Source organism: Chiloscyllium punctatum, chromosome 10, assembly GCF_047496795.1.
Source record: "Chiloscyllium punctatum isolate Juve2018m chromosome 10, sChiPun1.3, whole genome shotgun sequence".
Classification (NCBI taxonomy): Eukaryota; Metazoa; Chordata; class Chondrichthyes; order Orectolobiformes; family Hemiscylliidae; genus Chiloscyllium; species Chiloscyllium punctatum.
In genome coordinates, this window is record NC_092748.1 from 101,468,217 (window position 1) to 101,491,974 (window position 23,758).

Genomic DNA, 23,758 nt, shown 5'->3' on the forward strand with positions numbered 1-23,758 from the left:
ACCAGATATATCCAAGGTGACTATGGGAAGTGAGGAAAGAGATTGCTGCACCTCTAGCATCTTTGCATCCTCGCTCTCCACGGGAGTACTACCAGATGATTGAAGGAAGGGAGTTTAATATTGTTCCTCTACTCAAGAAAGAGAACACCGAAATCCCTGCGAATTACTGACCAGTCTTACATCTGTGGTATGCAAGGTACTGGAAAGGATTCGGAGAGATAGGATTTATGACTATTTGGAAAAACAGAGTTTGATTAAAGCTAGTCAGCATGGCTTTGAGAAGGGCAGGTCATCCCTCAAGTCTTACTGAGTTCTTTGAGGATGTGATGGCACAAGTCAACAAAGGTCGAGCAGTAAATGTGGTATATATGGATTTCAGTAAGGCATTTAATAAGGTTCCCCAGAGGAGGCTCATTCAAAAAGTTAGGAAGTATAGGATACAGGGAAATTTGGCTGTCTGGATACAGAACTGACTGGCCAAAGATGTCAGCAAGTGGTAGTGGATGGAAAGTATTCTGCCTGGAGGTCAGCGACCAGTGGCGTCCTGCAGGGATCTGTTCTTGGGTTTGTTATGAAGATGTGAGTGTACTGTATCTTAAAGTTAAAAGTTAGTAGAACTACCTGACAGCACCAGGTAGTCTGAACAAGATACAATGTAACCTTTTGTTCCAGCAGCTAGTGTAGGTGGATGCCTGGAGACAAAAACAAATCCGAATTAGGCCAATAAGTTTAAATTATACCCCCAAATATACCTAATTCCAATCAAGTTTGAATTTAGTATATTGACAATATTAAAAACCAATAACACAATCTGATGCTTTGGGGGTATAAGACCAGGAAAATGTGAACAGTTGGTAGAACTGCCAAAAGACCAACAGATGTAAGTTGCCAGTGAGAACTCTTTGAGAAGTATCTGTCTAGAGAAGGAGTTTGCACAGAGAGAAAAAACATCGACACCGACCTGGAGAGCACATCTACAGAGGAAGATACAAAGGAAGGATTTGATAACTGCCTGGTTTTGAAATTTCAAATTTTTGGTAAATCTTACTCTGGGGTTTTATCAGACTAGTATTATACAAGGGAAAGTAAAAGATAGGTTAGAGGAAGGAGTTGTAAATAGCTGTTTGCTAATTATTCTGTTATACTTTAAGAAATAAAGTTGTTAATTTTTATTAGTTCTTGGCCTCTCAAATCTTCATACAGCAACAGGATAAATCTTTTTTATGTTACTGGTTCAAATTAAACGAGGGGTTTACTCTGTGTCGTAACATGTTGGGGGCTCGTCAGGATTTGAACGGTTTGGGGGGCTTTGTCCAAGATTTGAACAGTTTGGGTTTTGGATTTGGAATTGGAACTGGTTTTGACATATTTGAATAGATTTGGGGGTACAAAAACTCCCAGCTGATTTAAACACTTGCAGGTTAGTGTTCTAGATCTTTAAATAAAATGTAGGTGAGACAATTTGTTTAATTTCGGTGACTTGTGGTTGAGTAAATTCAAAGTGAGAGAAATGTCTCTTAAAATTGCTACAGGGGTTCTAGGATTTGAAAATGATTCTCAAATTTGCCAAGAAGGTTTAGAAGGAAAGAAAAAAGGCCATATTTTTAGAATTAGCAAAGAAATTAAATTTGGGTTTAATCAAGGACAAAAGTGAAGCTGAAATTGTAATGCAATACTCAAACACTTAGGTGTGTCAGAGAAACAGATAAGTGCAGTAGAGGTAGTAAAACCTAAACTGCAATTTAGGAAAAGGGAATGAGATGACAAAGATAGAGAGATAAAGAAAGAGAAAGAGATAAGGGAGAGAGAAAGACAAAGAGAGAGGGAAAAAAGAGAGAGAGAAGGTACTTAACAGAGCAAAGAGAGAGAGTATTTGAACTTGACAAGTTGCAACTTAGTCAGCAAAGTCAAGTTAACAGGATGGAGATTAAAAGATAAGGTGGTGATACATATATATATACACACACAAGTATGTCAAAACTCTGCCACATTTTGATGAGAAAGATGTTGAAGCTTTCTTTATTTCATTTGAAAAACTGGCTAGGCAGATGGAGTGGTCCAAGGATTTATGGGGAATGTTAGTTCAGATTAAACGGGTAGGCAGTGCTTGTGAGGTATTTGCCGTCCTGTCAGATGAGGGGTCAAGAGATTATGAAGAGGTTAAACAGGATATTTTAAATGCTTATGAATTGATACCAGAAGTGTATGGACAGCAGTTCAGAAACATAAAGGAGGAACCAGCTCAGACTTATGTTGAGTTCGAAAGAATTAAACAATCATTTTGATAGATGGATGCGTGCTTTGAAAATAGATAGGATCTTTGAGGCTACATGAGAGATTATTCTCACTTCCAGAGATGGTAAGAATTCATATGGAAGAACAAAGTTCAGAAAGTGAGAAGGGCAGTAGAATTAGCAGACGAGTACATAGTGTTGCATAAAACAAGTTTCCGACCAGAATTACATCACGTGAGGGACAGAATTTAGGAAAAGAGGAGATCCTAGACCATGAAAACAAGAGTAGACAGCGCTGGTAAAAATAACCACATGATAAGAAAGCAGCTCAAGAGAGTGGAGAGGTGGTGAAAGGCCTCAGGTGTTTCCACAGACGTTAAGGGGGGGGGGGGGGGGGGGTCATGTAAAGTCACAGTGCTGGTTGTTAAAGAAAAGATGTGGGAAAAGATGTGATAGAAAAAGCTGAGCCAGTGGCACTAGTGAAGGCAGTAAAGGAGACCCCAAGAAGAGCCAAGGAGCTGCAGAAAAGTGCACAGCATAGGCAGTGGCTTGTCCCTTTTACAAAGGGATCTGGGAGTGCTAGTCGAGGATTCTGTAAAGATCAACATGCAGGTTGAGTCTGTGATTAAGAAAGCGAATGCAATGTTGTCACTTATCTCAAGAGGGTTGGAATATAAAAGCAACATTGTGCTACTGAGACTTTATAAAGCTCTGCTTAGGCCCCATTTGGAGTATTGTGTCCAGTTTTGGTCCCCACACCTCAGGAAGGACATACTGGCACTGGAACGTGTCCAGCGGAGATTCACACGGATGATCCCTGGAATGGTAGGTCTAACATATGAGGAATGGCTGAGGATCCTGGGATTGTATTCATTGGAGTTTAGAAGATTAAGGGGAGACTTAATAGATACGTACAAGATAATACATGGCTTGGAAAGGGTGGATGCTAGGAAATTGTTTCCATTAGGTGAGGAGACTAGGACCCGTGGACACAGCCTTAGAATTAGAGGGGGTAAATTCAGAACAGAAATGCGGAGACATTTCTTCAGCCAGAGAGTGGTGGGCCTGTGGAATTCATTGCCGCAGAGTGCAGTGGAGGCCAGGACGCTAAACGTCTTCAAGGCAGAGATTGATAGATTCTTGTTGTCTCGGGGAATTAAAGGCTACGGGGAGAATGCGGGTAAGTGGAGTTGAAATGCCCATCAGCCGTGATTGAATGGTGAAGTGGACTTGATGGGCCGAATGGCCTTACTTCCACTCCTATGTCTTATGGTCTTATGGTCTGGAGTTAGTACCTGATCTCTACAAAGAATTCACCTCTGTGGGTAAAGTTTACTCAGAAAGAACAGGGGGAGAAGCACAAGAAGTTAGCGTTTTCAGAGATACAGGATCTAACTAGTCACTGATAGTAAGAGATAAGCAAGTATGCACTCCTTCTGATCTGTTGCCCAAGTGTGGTAATTTGTGGGATAGGTGGACAGAAATATAGCATTCCCCGATGTAAGATTAGGCTGGAGTGCCAAATCAAGACTGGGAAGTTACAGTGGGAGTGATTGACAGAGTGTCAGTTCCCAGAATTCAGTTTGTTCTTAGGAAGGATTTGGCAGGATCCAATGTGAGAGAGGCATCCCTTGTTGTGGAGGAGCGCAAGGATGACCAAGAAACTGAGGAGTTAAAACAGAAATATCCTGGTATTTTCCCAAACAATGTAGGAACCAGATCCAATGATCTTAAGTCATAGCACAAAGTGAAAAGTAAAAGGAGGAGTTGAGGTTCAGTTCGCAGATACCCTGTTTGACGTAATCATGCAGGAGAAACCTGAACAAGCAGAGGATCAGACAGAAGTGTTTAGACCTGAAAAGGCTGAGAGATTTGCAACACCAAGACAAGATGATAAAAGATAGACATGTGGATGTGTACTCAGAAAAGCGGCAGAGAACATTCCAGAGGGTTATTATCTGAAAGACAGAATCCGAAGACAGAAATGGAGACCATGACTGGTAAGTGCAGAGGGGAAATGAGCCGAAGTGCACCAGATCGTGTTGCCAGTAGCATACAGACAAAAGGTGTTATGGGTCACACATTAACTACCTGTAGGTTGTCACCTAGGGTTAGGAAAGACTCAGGTTAAAGGTACAAAAACATTTTTATTGGCCTGGAATGCAGAAGGGTAGGGTTAACATTTACCATACATGTCATACATGGCAAATGGTAGGTAAGTCACAGGCAATAATAAAACCAGCAACTTTGTTGACAATTCTGCATTTCAAGAACCTTTCACGCGGGTTATAATTGATTGTGTAGGTCCCCTCCCAAGAACTAGAAGTGGGAACTAGTACTTGTTAACCATATTGCATGTGTCTACCAGAATTTCGGAGACAATGCCATTATGGAGTATCAAGGCAAAAAAGGTGGTAGAGGAGTTAGTAGCTTTCCTCATATGGTATGGGCTACGTAGAGAGATTCAGGTGGACCAAGGGTGAGATTTTACTGCTAGGCTGTTTGAGGTGGTTATGGATAGCTTAGGTATATAGCACTTTAAATCCAGTGCATATCATACTGAATAGGAGGAGAAAGTGAGGACTGCAGATGCTGGAGATCAGAGCTGAAAATGTGTTGCTGGAAAAGCACAGCAGGTCAGGCAGCATCCAAGGAGCAGGAGAATCGACGTTTCAGGCATGAGCCCTTCTTCAGGAATGAGGAAGGTGTGCCCAGCAGGCTAAGATGAAAGGTAGGGAGGAGGGACTTGGGGGAGGGGCGTTGGAAATGCGATAGGTGGAAGGAGGTCAAGGTGAGGGTGATAGGCCAGAGTGGGGGTGGGAGCGGAGAGGTCAGGAAGAAGATTGCAGGTTAGGAAGGCGGTGCTGATTTGACTGAGACAAGGTGGGGGAGGGGAAAGGGAAAAGAGGAAACTGGAGAAATCAGAGTTCATCCCTTGTGGTTGGAGGGTTCCGAGGCGGAAGATGAAGCGCTCTTCCTCCAACCGTCATGTTGCTATGGTCTGGCGATGGAGGAGTCCAAGGACCGGCATGTCCTTGGTGGAGTGTGACGGGAAGTTGAAGTGTTGAACCACGGGGTGGTTTGGTTGATTGGTCCGGGTGTCCCAGAGGTGTTCTCTGAAACGTTCCGCAAGTAGGCGGCCTGTCTCCCCAATATAGAGGAGGCCACATCGGGTGGAGCGGATGCAATAAATGGTGTGCGTGGAGGTGCAGGTGAATTTGTGGCGGATATGGAAGTATCCCTTGGGGCCTTGGAGGGAAGTAAGGGGGGAGGTGTGGGCGCAAGTTTTGTATTTCATGCAGTTGCAGGGGAAGGTGCCAGAAGTCTCCCATTAATCTTCTAAATTCCAATGAATACAATCCCAGGATCCTCAGCCGTTCCTCATATGTTAGACCTACCATTCCAGGGATCATCCGTGTGAATCTCCGCTGGACACGTTCCAGTGCCAGTATGTCCTATCTTGAGGTGTGGGGATCAAAACTGGACACAGTACTCCAAATGGGGCCTAAGCAGAGCTTTATAAAGTCTCAGTAGCACAACGGTGCTTTTATATTCCAACCCTCTTGAGATAAGTGACAACATTGCATTCGCTTTCTTAATCACAGACTCAACCTGCAGGTTGACCTTTACAGAATCCTCGACTAGCACTCCCCTTTGTACTTTGGCTTTACGAATTTTCTCACTGTTTAGAAAGTAGTCTGTGCTTTTATTCTTTTTGCCAAAGTGCAAGACCTCGCATTTGTTCATGTTGAATTCCACCAGCCATTTCCTGGACCACTCTCCCAAACTGTGTAGATTCTTCTGCTGCCTCCCCACTTTCTCAGTACTACCTGCCTGTCCACCTAACTTCGTATCATCTGCAAACTTTGCGAGAATTTCCCCAGTCCCTTCATCCAGATCATTAATATATAATGCGAACAGCTGTGACCCCAACACTGAACTCCTGCGAGACACCGCTCGTCACCGGCTGCCATTCTGAAAAAGAACCTCTTATCCCAACTCTCTGCCTTCTGTCAGACAGCCAATCCTCAATCCAACCCAGTAGCTCACCTCGAACACCATGAACCCTCACCTTGCTCAGCAGCCTCCCGTGTGGCACCTTATCAAAGACCTTTTGGAAGTCTAGATAGACGACATCCACTGGGTTTCCCTGGTCTAACCTACTTGTCACCTCTTCAAAGAATACCAACAGGTTTGTCAGACATGACCTCCCCTTACTAAATCCATGTTGACTTGTTCTAATCAGACTCTGCTCTTCCAAGAATTTAGAAACCTCATCCTTAATGATGGATTCTAGAATTTTACCAACAACCGAGGTTAGGCTAATTGGCCTATAATTTTCCATCTTTTGTCTTGATCCTTTCTTGAACAATGGGGTTACAACCGCGATCTTCCAATCATCTGGGACTTTCCGCGACTCCAGTGACTCTTGAAAGATCTCAACCAATGCCTCCACTATTTCTTCAGCCACCTCTCACAAAACTCTAGGATGTATTCCATCGGGACCAGGAGATTTATCAATTTTAAGACTTTTTAGCTTTTCTAGCACTATCTCTTTTGTAATGACAACCATACTCAACTCAGCCCCCTGACTCCCTTTAATTGTTGGGATATTACTCATGTTTTCCACTGTGAAGACTGATGCAAAGTACTTGTTAAGTTCTCCTGCTATTTCCTTATCTCCCATCACTAGGCTTCCAGCATCAGTTTGAAGTGGCCCAAGGTCTACTTTTGTCTGTCGTTTGTTTCTTATGTATTGAAAGAAACTTTTACTATCGTTTCTAATATTACTGGCTAGCCTACCTTCATATTTGATCCTCTCCTTTCTTATTACTCTCTTTGTTATCCTCTGTTTGTTTTTGTAGCCTTCCCAATCTTCTGATTTCCCACTGCTCTTGGCCACTTTATAGGATCTCTCTTTTTCTTTAATACATTTCCTGACTTCCTTTGTCAGCCATGGCTGTCTAATCCCTCCCTGGATAATCTTTCTTTTCTTGGGGATGAACCTCTGTACAGTGTCCTCAATTATACCCACAAACTCCTGCCATTTTTGCTCTACTGTCTTCCCTGCTAGGCTCTGCTTCCAGTCTACTTTCGTCAGTTCCTCTCTCATGCCCTCATAATTACCTTTATTTAACTGTAACACCATTACATCCGATTTTGCCTTCTTTCTTTCAAACTCTAGACTGAGCTCTACCATATTATGATCGCTGCTTCCTAAGGGTTCCCTTACTTTAAGACCTTTTATAAAGTCTGGTTCATTGCAAAGCACTAAATCCAGAATAGCCTGCTCCCTTGTGGGCTCCATGACAAATAAAGAGTATTGGGCTAATGGTAAGATTCTTCATAATGTAGGTGAGCAGTGGGATCGTCGCGTCCATGTACATAGATCCTTGAAAGTTGATCCCAGGTTGATAGGGTTGTTAAGGTGGCATACGGTGTGCTAGCTTTTATTGGTAGAAGGATCGAGTTTCAGAACTGAGGTCATGCTGCACCTGCACAAAACTCTGGTGCAGTCGCACTTGGAATATTGCGTACAGTTCTGATCACCACATTATATGAAGGATATGGAAGCTTTGGAAAGGGTTCAGAGGAGATTTACAAGGATGTTGCCATTCGAAAGAAGGAGGTACAGAGGTGTCTTAATAAAGATATAAGATAATCAGAGCATTAGATAGGGTGGACAGTCACCGCCTTTTTCCTCAGATGGCGATGGTTTTCATGAGGGGACATAGCTTTAAATTGAGGGTTGATAGATCTAGGTCAGATGTCAGAGGTTGTTTCCTTACTCAGAGTGGGAGGGGCATGGAACACTGCCTGCAACAGTAGTAGACTCGCCAACTTTAAGGGCATTTAAATGGTCACTGGATAGGCATATGGACAAGAATGAAATACTGCAGGTTTGATGGGCTTCAGATGGGTTTCACAGGTTTCTAGGGCCAAAGGGCCTGTACCATGCTGTAATGGTCTATGTGTAAAATCAAATGGGCAGGACTAATGCTCTTGTACATGAGGCAGAACTAGGGAATACTGCTCCGAGAGGGCAACGCCCCTTTTGGCTTAATCCTTTCGAAGACAGACAAGTCCAGATGAAGGTGGAGGCCTTGCTCGATGAGGACATCTTCGAACCAGGCCAGAGTGAGTGGAGATCAGCGATCACCTTAGTTCCCAAACTGGACAGGACTCAATGATTCTGCGTGGATTGTCGGAAAGTCAACGCTATTGCAAATTCAGACTCCTATCTAATTCCTGGAATGGAGGACTGTATTGAGAAAATTGGACAAACCAGTTACATCACCAGGTTGGACTTAATGCTTGGTTACTGCAGGTATCTTTATCAGAGACAGCAACAAAAATTTCTTCATGTGTAACCCCAAATGGGCTTGAAGTGTTGTGATCAGTTTGAAGTGATGACCTTTGAAATGAAGAACGCACCCAACGCATTCCAAAGACTCATGAACAGAGTTGTAGCTGGGTTAACAAACTGTGCAGTCTGTTTGGACGATGTAGTGCTCTTTACTAAGTCCTGGAAAGATCACATGGTACAGTTGGCAGAGCTCTTTGACTGACTACAAGAATCAAAACTGGTAATAAACTTAACAAAACTGAATTCGCAAAAGCAGAGATAACATTCTTCGGACATAACATCGGTCATGAAAGGTTGACCCCACTGAATGCAAAGATGAAGGTCATCGAGGAATTTCCATGACCAACCTCAAAGAAAGAGGTGCGTCAATTTTTAGGACTCAACGGATTCTATCAGAGGTTTATTCCAAACTTCAGCAATGTAGTGGCACCGGTAACCAATTTGCTGAATAACAAAGTTTTGGGGAACAGAACAATGCCACGAGACATTTGACCATTTGAACGCCATATTAACCAACAAACCAGTTTTAGCTACATCAAACTTTTCAAAATCTTTTAAAGTTGCCATCAATGCTAGTGACACAGGAGATGGAGCTGTACTCCTACAGGAAGATAAGGATGGGATTGAATCGCTAGTTGGTTACTTTTCGAACAAGGTCAACATCTACCAGAGGAGAGGAAATACTCCACAATCGAAAAAGAACTATTGAGTTTGGTACTGGCCTTGCAATATTTTAATGCATATGTCATGAACAATGTGTCAGAAACAGTGGCATACACTGATCACAATCCTCTTACATTTTTAGAACGCTTTAAAAACAAGAACATGAGACTATTTAGTTGGAGTCTTACGATACAGACTTTTAATTTAAAAATCATACATTTGCAGGTCACAAGAATGTAATCGCAGATGCGTTATTGCAGATTTAACTGATAAAGTTTAGATGTGATTTGTATTTAATGTTATATATGGGAAGAAGTTAAAGTGAACTTAGATTAAAGTTATCTGTATGTTAGGGTAATGTGTTTAATAAAGTTGTTCATTTTTACTTTAAATATTTCTTGGCGCCTCGAATTTTCACAGATTATTGCACAAGATAAATCTGTGTTGCTGGTTTAAATTAAGCAGGGGGGTTTACCGCATGTTATAGCTTCTATAAATGACTCGAATGAAGAAGTGTGGGTTATTAAGTTTGTCGATGACACAAAGGTCGGTGGTGTTATGGATAGTGTCGAGGCCTGTTGCAGGTTACAACAAGACATTATCCAGAATTTATCACAATTTGGGATGATTACCGACGTCATTTGGCTGACCAATACACAAAATTGAAAAATGAAGAGAAGGAGCTACTTTCTTCCATGATGATTTGGATGCAGTTATGTGTTCGCACAATGAAGAGTCAACTGCACGTGATTAAAATTCATTATTATTATTCATAAACTTCATTATTATGACTCATTTTTGCAAAAGTCAGCATTTTTAAAAAATAAATGCAAAAAACAAAAGAGGACCAACTCTGCCAGAATGAGAATTTATAACCTTATTTTATTAAGCGCAGGACAAAGTGACTCATATTCATTATAAACCGACCAACTCCTACAGCTATCGTCACTATACTTCCAGCCTGCTTTCTCTAAGGATTCAGTTCTATTCTCCCATTTTCTCCCTTGTATGTGTCAATACAATGATAACTTTCATAATGGTGTTTTGAACACATCTTCCTTTTAGCTGAAGGCCATCACCAACAGCTGCACACCCCGCTCCCCCGATGGTTAGGAGGCTCTAGGACATATCCAACCTATTCCCCACATATCTTTACATGTTCCTCACTCTCCCCCTCAGAACCACAATAGGGTTACCTTTCTCCTCACTTTACCACTCAATTGCCTTTCTATAAAAAGCATCCAATGAGCTGAGAAGTGGCAGATGAATTTTAATTTTGATAAATGTGAGGTGCTGCATTTTGGGAAAGCAAATCTTTGCAGGACTTATACACTTAATGGTAAGGTCCTAGGGAGTGTTGCTGAACAAAGAGACCTTGGAGTGCAGGTTCATAGCTCCTCGAAAGTGGAGTCGCAAATAGATAGGATAGTGAAGAAGGCATTTGGTATACTTTCCTTTATTGGTCAGAATATTGAGTACAGGAGTTGGGAGGTCATGTCACGGCTGTACAATACATTGGAATACTATGTGCAAATCTGGTCTCTTTCCTATCAGAAGGATATTGTGAAACTTGAAAGGGTTCAGAAAAGATTTACAAGGACATTGCCAGAGTTGGAGGATTTGAGCTATAGGGAGAGTGTGAATAGGCTGGGGCTGTTTTACCTGGAGCATCAGTGACTGAGGGTTGACCTTATAGAGGTTAATAAAATCATGAGGGGCATGGATAGGATAAATAGATAAAGTCTCTTCCTTGGGGTGGGGGAATCCAGAACTAGAGGCATAGGTTTAGCGTGAGAAGGGAAGGATATAAAAGAGACCTGAGGGGCAATTTTTTCACGCAGAAGGTGGTACGTACATGGAATGAGCTGCCAGAAGATGTGCTGGAGGCTAGTACAAGTGCAACATTTAAAAGGCATCTGGATGGGTACCTGAATAGGAAGGATTTAGATGGATATGGGGCGGGTGCTGGCAGGTGGGACTCGACTGGGCTGGGATATCCGGTTGGCATGGGCGAGTTGGACCAAAAGGGTCTGTTTCCATGCTGTACATCTCTATGGCTATCTTTTATGCTTCCTTCTGTCATTGATCATGCCTCATTTTCTCTCCATTTCTGATTCCTTTATCTTTTGTTCCTGACACCTTTGATCTCAAATCTACCTCTTCGCAATCCAAGGTCCTATCATATCTCCCAGATGAAGCAGCAATTTATCCATACTTCCATCAACCTAGCCTAGTGCATTTGCTGCTCACAATGCGTTCTCCTCTGGATTGAGGAGATGAAGTGCAGAGTGGATGAGCATTTTGCAGAATGTCTGCGTTCTGTCTGTAAAAATGACTGAGCTTCCAGTTGCCTATCACTTCAACATACCACTGGGTTCCCATGCCAACATTTGTCTCAGGCCTGTTGCAGTGCTCTAGCCAGGCTCAATGCAAGCTGGAGGGACATGTCAGATTCTACCTAAGTACCTTGCAACATCAGGATGTAATATAAAGTTTAATAATTTCAAGGCGTGGACATCTCCTCGCATGTCTACATCTATCCCCACAACAACAGATCCTATCATGAAATGTGTTTTTTTTAAGCACAGTAAACCCATTTTCAACTATTCATTATCACCTACCTAACTCTTCTACTTCCATGGTTTACATCAACAATTCCTTTGGTAGCTTTCACATTTTCAGCTTTCTTTCTAATTCTGTCACCTATACTGCACCACCCCTCCCCCCATCATTGGCATAAATACTGCCTTTGCCTTGTTGATTCTAATTCTGAAGAAGGGTCACTGGACTCAAATAATTGGTTTCTCTCTCCACAGATCTGCCACACCTGCTGCATTTCTCCAGAAATTCCTGTTTCTGTTCATTTCAGATCTCCAGCATCCACTGTTCTTTGTTTTATTTCACATTTATCCTGAACAAATAATGTTAACTGGTTAAAAGCAAAGTTCTAAAGAAACTGAGCAGATCTAACAGTACCTGTAAAGAGCAAAGTAGATTTAGGGTTTGGAGTTCAATGTGACTTTTCATCAATATTCTTAACTGGATATTCAATTTCTGGATTAGTGGTGCTGGAAGAGCACAGCAGTTCAGGCAGCATCCAGAATCTAGTTTCCAGCATCTGCAGTCATTGTTTTTACCTCATGGGTATTCAATTATCCATCACTCACAGTCTATCTTAGTTCAATGCAGTCAAATTCCTTGTGGGGTGGGGGTCAAAGTATGTGGCATGAAACAAAATCTGTTTAAAGTTTTCCCTTCTTAACCTCAGTGCTTTTAGGTGAACTACAGCACACAATATCAGTGTGGACAAATTTGTGAGAGACAGCACAGAACGGAGAACCTTTGCTTGTTCCTATAGTTCAGTAACTCAGACTAAAAAGGTCTTGAAAATACCACTGACAAGGCTTATCCTTATCCAGGAATATACAGAGTTTTGAGACAGAGCTTAAAATTAAGAGTGAAATTTTTAAAAAATGTTGTGGAATTTTAATCCCTAGCCACCGAGATCACTGATGCAGAAGAATGGGAAGAGCAAGTGAGATGAGCCACTGATCTGCTTCCCAAAATATTACTACCGCACTACATTGCTAGAAATCTACATATCCCTGGAAGCCTACTAAAATCACGCTTAAAGTAAAATTTGCATAAAAGACCATCTCCAAAGTTTTCCTGAAAAAGCAACCCCAGTTATACAGGATATTAGAATAGACCGACACTGCACACAAAAATAAGAGTAAGAAAAATATTTTTTTCTGTACATATCTTTAGTTCATATATTCTATATAAAGTCTTGAACAATTGCATAGCTGAAATTTGGACTTTTAGATTTATAACGTCAAGAGTTCAAAGAGAAATTAATACAATGTAAAATAAAAAAGCCATTCTTCCCTTCTGATTCGTCATTTCCCCTTTATAATTCTGACCACACACCACCTTGCAGCAAGGGGCAGGAACAGCTCCACACCTTTCTGAAGGATTATAAATGATGGGCAAGGTGGAGGCAGAGCTATCCCAACATCCTATCACTGCTTGAGTTCTTTGTAGAAAGCAGTAGCAGAAGTAACATTTTGGAACTGGTTACCACAAATTATCTTTTTTCTGTTACAGTGGTCTGATCACTACTTGAGGTGGTACAACATAGCAAAGAAACAAAGCACTACAAACTGCTAAACATTTGTGGCAACACAAAGTTAAATTTAAATGAGATTAGATTAGATTCCCTACAGTAAGCAAACAGGCCCTCACCAACCCTCCAAAGAATAACCCACCCAGACCCATTCCCCTCAATTTACCTTTGACTCATGTACCTCACATTATGGGCAATTTAGCATGGCCAATTCACCTGATTTATACATCTTTGGATTCTGGGAGGGAACTGGAGCATCTGGAGGAAACTCATGTAAAGATGAGGAGAATGTTCAAACTCCACACAGAAAGTTGCCCAAGGCTGGAATCGAAGCTGGGTCCCTGGCGCTGTGAGGGACACCGCTCTCCTATAATGAAAATCTATTGGGAGATAGGGCTTTGTTTTTTTTTCTGAGGTGGGTAAGGAGGTAGTTGTCTATGTGGAGAAGACACAGCAAACAAGGAAAGCATGCTTATTCTACATCCAAAACTGTTCACTGTACAATTACTTCACTTCTATGCATACTGTCATACTGTACTTTATAATTATACTACTCTTCAAACTGTTTGAATTTAACAAAGAACTATACACAAGTCTGATAATGTTCAAGGACACGTTTCCTTACTTTTTTAAAAATCCAATTGTGCACTGGCTGCAGCACTTGAAACAAAGGTGGTTCTCAGTATACTATCCTCCTCTAGCCAGAGGTATAGTTTGGTTTCATCTACTTCATTTCCTCCATACACTAACAGTGTTGCTTTCTATCTACAAAATAGTTTTATTCATTTCGTTTTAGGTGAACTATGAAATTAACATCTTTACTTTCATCAAATCACACAGGCCATTTGTTGTGCACTCTACCACAAGTCATGTCAAAATTATTACATCAAACTCCATCATAAAAGGTTGCCCTACATTCAAAGTAAATTTACTTACATTAACCTTGAAAGCTTGAACAGTGTTATCCAAGAGAAGAATATTGCACACCACTTCTGTGTGTTGTCTGTCCCTAGCCAGTTCTGATGCTCGCACATTGTAAGTTCTGCCCGCTGGCAACCGGAAACGCGATGTCATTACTGTCCACACAGGGTCTACAAAGAGAATAGCAGTTAATATTAGAAAATTCTTGATTCTGTAAAAAAAAAAATTCAATTTTAGGATTAATCATTGCTCTAAAGTAATCCACCAGAAACAGCTAATTGTCTGAAATAAGTACAATTGAACAGATATGCTGCCAAGTACCATGTAGCAACTATTGGAGCAATTAAATGACAACAAAGATACATGTGGGAAAACAAGATCACATTGCAATTAGACAAAGTACAATTCTTCTCATAGTTGCCAGTACTTTCGGGCAGTTAAACCAATAGAGAGCAATTTTAAAACACAGTTTCTATCTGTGTCCTTTTGACAACAAAAATGTATACTTTGATTCCACAGAGTAAATACAAACCTGTGGCATTAAGCCAAATACATCTTGACCTAAGTTAGGTTACCTCAGTCAGAATCAGATGAAAAAGTGAAAAAGGGCATTTAACAAGGATTAAAATAAAAACCTAAGTACTGTGGATCCTGGTGACTGAAGAAAGCCAGATCTGGCAGCATCTATGGAGAGATGGACAAAGTTAATGTTTTAAATCCAATAGGATTCTTCTTTAGGATTACTCAATTAGCAAGGAATCTGCCAGAGGAATACATTTTATGGAAAATTTTATCTGGAATATTTTATATGCTATTTCCAGATTACATCAATACATATAAAACAGGTTAATCAGCTGGGATAAGAATATAAAACATCCCCAGTTTCAAAATTATAAAAAATAAGTGACAGAAATTCTTCTAACAACGAATGGTATATTTCAAATGTACAAAGTCCATCAGATAGAATAAATAAATCCAAGCCAAACAAACTTCCTCGATCAGGAAACATTCACCTACAAATAATAAATGAGGGAATAATATGGTTAAAAATAAAAGCAGATACAAGAAAAATGAAGTTTATGAGAATTGTTATATTTCTTAGGGAAATTATTCCATAATAATATGTAAATTATTAAAAGATGTCAGAAGTATGTGGATCTCAACCAATCAGCAATGTTATCCACCAAATCCCATTGTTCTCAAGTAATATTTACTGCACTGAATATATCATTTGAAATCTAACTTTCAACTGAGAGAACATAAAGCCCCACAGCTCTAGCCTTAGATTTTGTATTACCGTGGCTCTGTACCCCCACAAACCTTACCTTCCCACTGTTCCCCCTTTCTAGTTTCCAGGAATGAGAACAGTGTGGCAACCATTGAAATTTGATGCAGGTGGTCAAGTATTAATCAGTAAGTACGGCTGGACATCGCTTGGCAAAGACGGTTCCCTATGGAAGCCCGATCTTATATGTAGAAAAGACCAGAAGATCGCAGTTGTAGATGTCACAGTGCTGTACAAGAATGAGAGTAAAGCACTGGAGACAGCATGACAAGAAAAACAAGAGAGATATAAACACCTGAATGCCGAGGTCACGGAATTGACGGGAGGCATGGACCCCAAATACTTTGGCTTCATGATGGGCAAGTATCATCAGCTTTGGGGATCGGCCAGAAGGGCAATCTTATATGTTCCCATATCCATATTATGATATCCTAAGTTGAACCTTTAAATAAATTTTATTACGGGGAGTCTGATAAACTAGAATAAACATAAAACATAAATAAACTGGATTTTAATATAACCATTCTAAAACAAAAACTATTCTAAAAAAATGTCATTTCCGAGAGGAAATAATAATTCATCCTCCAAAAGAGGGATAGAACTGGATGTGACAAGATTAGCAGTTAACCCAAATGCAGTTAGAAGAATTCTTCCACAAGTTAATGAATAACTGAATTCAGTACAAACAGATCTGGAATTACTGACTGACTGAAAAATACACTCCATTCAAATAAAATACAGACAAATACTGAGCACACACTATAGTCTCAAACTAATTAAAATGGTGCCAAATACTGAAACCTATTGCTACCTACTTGATTGAGTTCCTAAGATTCCTCAAATTGAATCAAAAACAGATGCTACATTGCATATTTGTTGCTTGCCTCAGGACAACTTTACCTAAGAAAGTGTAAAGCAATCTTTAAGACATGTCAAATTACTATTTCTTTTATTCTTTCTTGGAGCCGGGCGCTGTCATTTGTTGCCTTGCCTGTTCTCAATACCATTCTCTGTAGGATGAAGATTTTAAAAAATTCAGCTAAATTTCACACTTGTCTAAAAGGTCTTTGTAGGGTGATGAAAACTTACATGAATGTTGCCTGCCTTACATACAATATTGCAAGCAACAGAAGTTGACCAAGAAACCTGGAAACAAATCATGATCATAGAACTCTATTGAAAAAGTGTATAAGGTATGAGCAGGTAGGGAAGAATTAAGTTTTGGGTTGTGTAACAAATGCTCGGCTAGCATAACTTTGACCAGATAAGAACTTGCAGTAAACAATGAGGTGCTGGAGGTAGTGGGTTAACGAGGTGAAAAGCATCCATTACATAATGCCAATTGACAAGTTAAGAACATTCACTGTATAATGCCAAATGGCTTAACCTTTACTGTTGATGCTTGCTGATCATAATGGTCAGGAGAAAGTGAGGACTGCAGACGCTGGAGATCAGAGCTGAAAATGTATTGCTGGAAAAGCGCAGGTCAGGCAGCATCCAAGGAGCAGGAGAATCAACATTTCGGGCATGAGCCCTTCTTCAGGAAGGGCTCATGCCCGAAACGTCGATTCTCCTGATCATAATGGTCACCCAATCAAAGTAGATGTTGCCTTATTTGGAAGATGCACCCTGTAAGTGACTATATAATTCCTTAAGAATCTGCAGCTCGAGAGAAGACCAAGAACTCACGTCCCTGTAAACATGGGCGATTGTTCTCTCACCCTCCCAGGCCTCGAAACATATAAAGGAGGTAAAACTATACTGCATCTCTGGGTGTTTTGCTTCGAATGAGGCAGGAATGTGGCATAGTCAGCAGGAACCAAACAAATAGTTACAATCGGACGGTATCAGCGATCACCCAGAGCATCGGTGTCTCAAGATGGATGGGACCACAAGGTAAGATTTTAAACCTTGGTTCCTCTCGATATTCCTGTGTGTCGGAAACGGTCCCCTCATTTGATTACTCACTATTCTACAGACTCCTCGAATGGTTATTAGTTCAGTAGAAAAAGAGTTTTGCAAACGTGCTGACAAACAGGGGTTTGAGTCCCGTGGGTTTTAATTGGGGTTCGCGTCCCCTGGGTTTGGTGGGGATTCGTGTCCCTGGGTTTAATGGGAATTCATGCCCCCTGGGGTTCAAGTCCACTGGGATTAATTGGGGCATAAGTTCTCCCGGTTTTAACTGGGGTTCGAGACCCCGGGTTTTAATTGGGGTCGAGTCCCTTGGCTTTTAATTGAGACTTGCATTCCCGTGTTTGATTCTTGTTCGAGTCCTCTGGGTTTAACTGGGGTTAGACTGCCCTGAAATATAGAGTAAGAAAAGAGGTTTGAGCCCCCTTGAGAAGTAAAGTGAGAACGAGGTTAAAGTCCCCCAAGTTGCAAGATTTGAGGCTCTGAGGGTCTTTGTTCTGGGGAAAGAGAGTGGCTTGAACGGCAGCACAGTGTGCTCCACTGTGAGGTTTTTTTTGGATGTGATTTCGTTGTGAAGGTACGGCTGATCTTTCTTTCCTTCGCGACCTCATGCGATAGCGGGGTGGCATTTCTTTGTCCAGTTTCCACCAAGGTGAGAATGTTTCAGTGATCTTTCTGTGTGCGCGCCAGGCGCAATGTGGGTTTTACAGAGCTTTGGGAATCTTGGACCATCATTTGTGTTTTTTTTTCCCTTGTGCTGTGGTGGCTGATTCTGAGTCTGTGAACGTGATTTAATTTTTGTCCGACTCTGGTGTGGATGTTTCTGGGGACCTTCATATTTTTAGCTCCTCGCTTTCCATTTCATGGTTCATCACCAGGTGAACTGATGGGGGGGGGTCTCAAATATGTGTTTTTCCCATTTATTGAAATGAAAAGTTTTCTGACTAGGTGCTCTTCAGAAAAAAAGAGAAATGCTGAAATTAAGGTTGTACTAATATAGAAAAGGAAGTTTCAATCTAAACTGTGCCATGCTGAGAGTTTGATATTTAAATATTTTGGTCTGTTAAAATCCTGGTTCAGAAAATCCTTTTAATTGTTTTGCCTTGTTTGAATTAGGATCTCAATTCAACATGTTTTGTGGGCTATGTAAAGGGGCAGATTTTGTTTTTACACTGAACTTGTACAATACTATGTCCTTTTTAAAATTATCAAAATTGTAACCTTAAAATAAATTGATTCAGTGTCTTAAGCCCATGTTTGAAATTCTACAATGACTGTTTAAAAAACAAACATTCGGGTCAGTGGTCATACTATAGCCAGATGAGAGTATTGTATTAAAATATCTTTGCTGCTGCTGTGTTTTTAAATGCAGAGTGTTCACAAAGAGTGCTTTTTGAGTTTGATGTCTTGTTAAGATTTTAGAGAATATTAGAACTGGAGGCTGAGCTGTTTCAGTTCTGTTCATTATTGTTAACATTTCATTGGCCCTCTTCATATTGCAAATTCAAAGAATGTTGATCTCTACCAAAGTTGTCAGTGTAATTCCGACTGTTTTATTTGAGAAATTTCATTTGGAGAACATATTTTAAAATATTCAGCATTTGTTTCCCACAAATATTTGAGATTTAAATCTGAACTGAAACTGCCTCTTCAATTGTTAAAGCACAGGAAACATTTTGTTGTTTTCTTGCTGTTTCAGACGTTTGAACTACTTGCCCTGCCAGCTTTCACATTAGCCAAGTATCAATTTGTTAAAGGAAAATAATTTTTGAAGAACTTGAATGGAGGCACCTAAGGGTTTGATTTTAGGACCATTGATTGTTGTTTATAATTGACTAAATTGTTTAGGCAGTACAATTTAGACGTTTATGGATTGTATAAAACTTGATAATGTCATAGATACTGAACAGAGTAACAGACTTCAAGAATTCAACGAATATTGAAATTGGCAGACACAATTTAGTTTAGTTAAATATATGATTGTCATAGAGCTTCATACTAATAACCACCTCGGCAAGAAAGGAATGAGAGAGGAAATGCAAAGATACTTTCAGCAGCTAACATCTTCTCTAGAGTTTCTCCATTCACAGGTAAAACAGGCCTTCGGATCACCACCCACCCCTCCACAACAGATTCAATCAGCTCCCCAGTCATGAGCATGAAAAGCGAAGTTGATAACAGTGAAGAGGAGGTCGAAACGCTTTTTATCTGCCCATTAAACTACATGAGCTTTAGCTCATCTTTTGATCATTTAAGGGATATGAGGGTTAACTGACCAACAGCAAGCTGGCTTTGTTACATTTAAAACAGCAGAGCAGGAACTGAAGCAGCAAAGAAAGCTACATTAACCTAGCCTGTTGCTGCAGCTGATGCATGTTCAGATGCACTAGTATCCTTTATCTGAAGCATCTCCGGAAGGATGGAAGTCTCGTCAGTTTTGTTAAGTATTTAACTGCGCTTTTCTAAGAATTCAGAATTCTCCAGAGTGATGCAGAAGGACAGACTGGATTTTGTTTTCAGGTTGAATTTTACTGAAAGGGATTTTGGAGAACTGGCTCTTTTCTACTCAACTTGGAAGGGATGGAATGGTAACTAAGGACTGTGGATTTAAGAACTTCACTGGTGAACTTCTTTCCGCACATGAGAGGATCGTAGAAATTCTATTTACTGGATAGACTAGTAATTTTTGTTGTTATAATAACTGTATGCTGTGTGTCAACAACTTGCTTAAATACTGGCTGTCAGACTCTTATGAAAGTTGGTAGTGCCATCTAGGTGGTTATCATGAAATGATAAAAGGAGGGAATGAGAAAATGTATAAGGTTGAGCAGGTAGGGAAGAGTTAAGTTTTGGGTTGTGTAACAAAGGCTCAGCAAGCATGACTTAGATCAGATAACAACTTGCAGTAAACAATGAAATCCTGGAGGCAAGGGTAGTGGGTTAACAAGGTAACAAACATCCCTTATGTAACACCAGTTAACAAGGTGAAAAGCATCCATTGTATAATGCCAGATGGCTTAACCTTAACTGTCAATGCTCGCTGATTGTGATGGTCACCCAATCAATATAGATATTGCCTTATTTGGAAGCTGCTCCCTCTAAGTGACTATATAGTTCCTTAAGAATCTGCTGTTTGAGAAAAGACAGAACGCATGCCCTTGTGCACATGGGAGATTGTTCTCTCTCCCTCCAGGGCCCGGAATAAAGATGAAGGAGGTAAGACTATACTGTGTCTCTGAGAATTTTGCTTTGACTGAGGCAGGAACGGGACAACGCTATGACTCTATAATTGACCTCCTGTGGCTCCAGACTTGAAAGCAGCCAGCAACATTCTGGATATTCCAAACACACAGATTCAGAGGCCCACTTGGTGTGACCAGAAGCAGATTAAAGCCACAAATTACAAATAATGATGAGTAATAATCCTGGACCATTAAAAAGAAACCTACAAATGAAATGAGAAAATGAATTTCCACTGGAAAAGGAAAGAGCATTTGCCTCATTTAGCCATGTACATTGATAAGTTAAGAGGAGGAATTTGGAACATTATACAACGATGCACAGCAAATTAATGGATAGGTTTTTCTTGAATAGTGTGCTTCGAACAAAGGAAGTTGATCAGCTGAAGGGTGTTTTAAAAACTTGACAGTCATGTTTTTCTAAATCATCAGCAAAGGCAAGGCCAAAACATCATTTTGTAGCTTCTGTCAAGAACGCAAAAAAATTATTCATAGATGATTAATTAAAGCAGCAATGACTGATTACTGATTCTTTATTGAAAGGCTTTAAGAAGAAATAATGTCAATCCAAAACATGTCACATAGCTCTTCCAAGTAGAAGGTAAGTGAAATCTTTGTCCAAAGGCATCTTTCAACAATGAAAATAGGACATGAAGTCATATTAATGAATCTCTCTGCAATTTGATGAATCCATCAACATGTCTGACACAACTCAAGTCAATTGTTTTTGTGAATGGTTTTTAAGGAGTTGAGGAAAGGCTACTCCTCAACCCAAAATATGTATCCTGATTTTTCTTCACAGATGCTGCCAGACTTTGAGCTTTTCCAGCAATTTCTAGTTTTGTTTCTGACTTATAGCATCAGCAGTTCTTTTGGTTTCGATTCCTTGGAATATGGTTCACTCCAGATTAGCCCATCTGGGTCCACTTTTGTTTGTCATTCACATAACAATTTGGATAGAATGCAGGAAGCATGGTTAGCACGTTTGCAGATGACAACACAATTGGGTCTAGTGGACAATGGAGAAATTTATCTCAGTGAAAAAAAGGTCTCGATCAACTGGATCAATGGGCTTCGGAGTGGCAGATGGAGTTTAATTTGGATGCAAGGTGGTTTATTTTGGTGAAACACACAAGAATAGGATTTGTACTATTAATGGTAGAGCCTCGTGTAGTGTTTGAGAATGAGAAATTTATGAGTTCAGGCACAAAATGCTTTGAAATTTGCTTCACAGGGTAGGTAAGGCGGCATTTAGCAAATTTGCCTTCATTGCACAGACCTCAGGATAGGAGTTGGGATACCATGTTCAGCTTATACCAGGCGTTTGTGAGGCCTCTTCTGGAATACTGCATGCAGTCCTGGTTACACTGCAAAGGATTTGTTTCCATGCTGTAAGATGTTGACTCCAAGAAAAGACCCTGAAAGGGGTACTGCACAGTTTCACCAGAAGGTCACTGAAATTTAAAGGTTAAAAAAGAGAGCAAGTTGCTCTGATTAATCTTTTGTCACTTTTAGCACAGACAATGCAGGATGACCAACTCGAAAAAAAGTGGGCTTGCATAGAAACAGACCATAGGGCCCACTTGTCCACACTGACTATATTCCGAAACTAAACTAGTCCCACTTGCTTGTATTTGGCCCATGTCCCGCCAAACCTCTCCTATTCATGTACTTATCCAAACATCTTTTAAATGTTGTCATCACTTTATCTGCCTCCACCACTTCTTCTGGTGGTTCATTCCACATACAAATCACTGTTTAAAAAAAACTGCCCTCGTCCTTCTTCAAACGTTCTCCTCTCACCTTAAAAATATGTCCCAGAGTTTGGGAATTCCCAAACTTAGGGAAAAGACCTTGCCATTTACCTTATCTATGCCCCTCTTGGTTTTATAAATGTCAATATGGTCACCGCTCTACCACCTAAAGCTCCAGTCAGAAAGGTCCTAGACAATCTTTATAATTCAAACTTTCCATTCCAGGTAACATCCTGATAAGCCTTTGCTGAACCTTCTCAAAATGTAGTAACACAGTACTTCAGCGGAGCCTCATCAATATCCTGTACAACCTCAACATGACAGCTGAACTGCTTTACTCAAAAGTCTGAGCAATGAAGGCAAGTCGGCTAAATATTTTCTTAACCACCCTGTCCATCTGTGATGCAAATTTCCAAGAATTATGTATCTGAACTTCTAGGCCTTTCATTCTTCAACGCTACCCAGAACCCTACCTTTATTGTATAAGCCCTGTCTTTGTTTGTAGTACCAAAATGCAGCACCTCACATTTATCCGAATCAAACTCCATCTGCCACTCCTCAGTCAATTGACCCAATTGATCAAGACCGCTTGGTAATCTTTATAAAACGTCTTCACTATCCATCATCATGCTGATTTTGGTGTCATTTGAAACTTACTAACATGTCTCATACATTCCCATCCAAATTATTTATATAAATAACAAACAGAAGTGGACCCAGTATTGATCCCTATGGGACACCCACCAGTGGTCAGAAGCCTCCAGTCCAAAAAACAACCCTCCACCACCACCTTGTGTCACCTCCCGTCAAGCCAATTTTGTAACCAATTAGCAAGCCTTTCCCTGACTCCCATGTAATCCAAATTTGCTAATTAGGCTACCATGCTTACTTATAGGGTCAGATGTACAGTATGGAAACAGACCCTTCATTCCAACTCATTTAATATCTGACCCCATCTCCAGCAGCTCCACACGTAAGCTACCTTGTCCACTGAGGGGCCCTATTCTCTCCCTGGTTACCCATTTGTCCTTCATATATTTGTAAAAACCCTTTGGATTCTCCTTAACCCAATTTACCAAAACTATCTCATGGAAGGTTGCTCATGTTGTCCCCCTGTACAAGAAGGGTAGTAGGGATATTCCAGATAACTAGACCAGTGAGCCTGACGTCAGTGGTGGGAAAGTTGCTGGAGAGGGTACCGAGGAATAGGAGCTATTTATATTTATAAAAGAATGGGCATATCAGTAATAGGCAACAT

General features: G+C 40.6%; 1 protein-coding gene across 2 annotated transcripts in view; it reads right to left on the reverse strand.

Annotated features, from left to right (window-relative positions):
* ptpn4a (protein tyrosine phosphatase non-receptor type 4a) overlaps positions 1 to 23,758 on the reverse strand; it is a 355,125-nt gene that overhangs the window by 221,150 nt on the left and 110,217 nt on the right. For both annotated transcript variants that reach the window (XM_072579890.1, XM_072579891.1), the window contains exon 2: positions 14,327 to 14,481. In XM_072579890.1, coding sequence (XP_072435991.1) covers positions 14,327 to 14,481 — 155 coding nt within the window. The remainder of the gene's footprint in view (positions 1 to 14,326; positions 14,482 to 23,758) is intronic.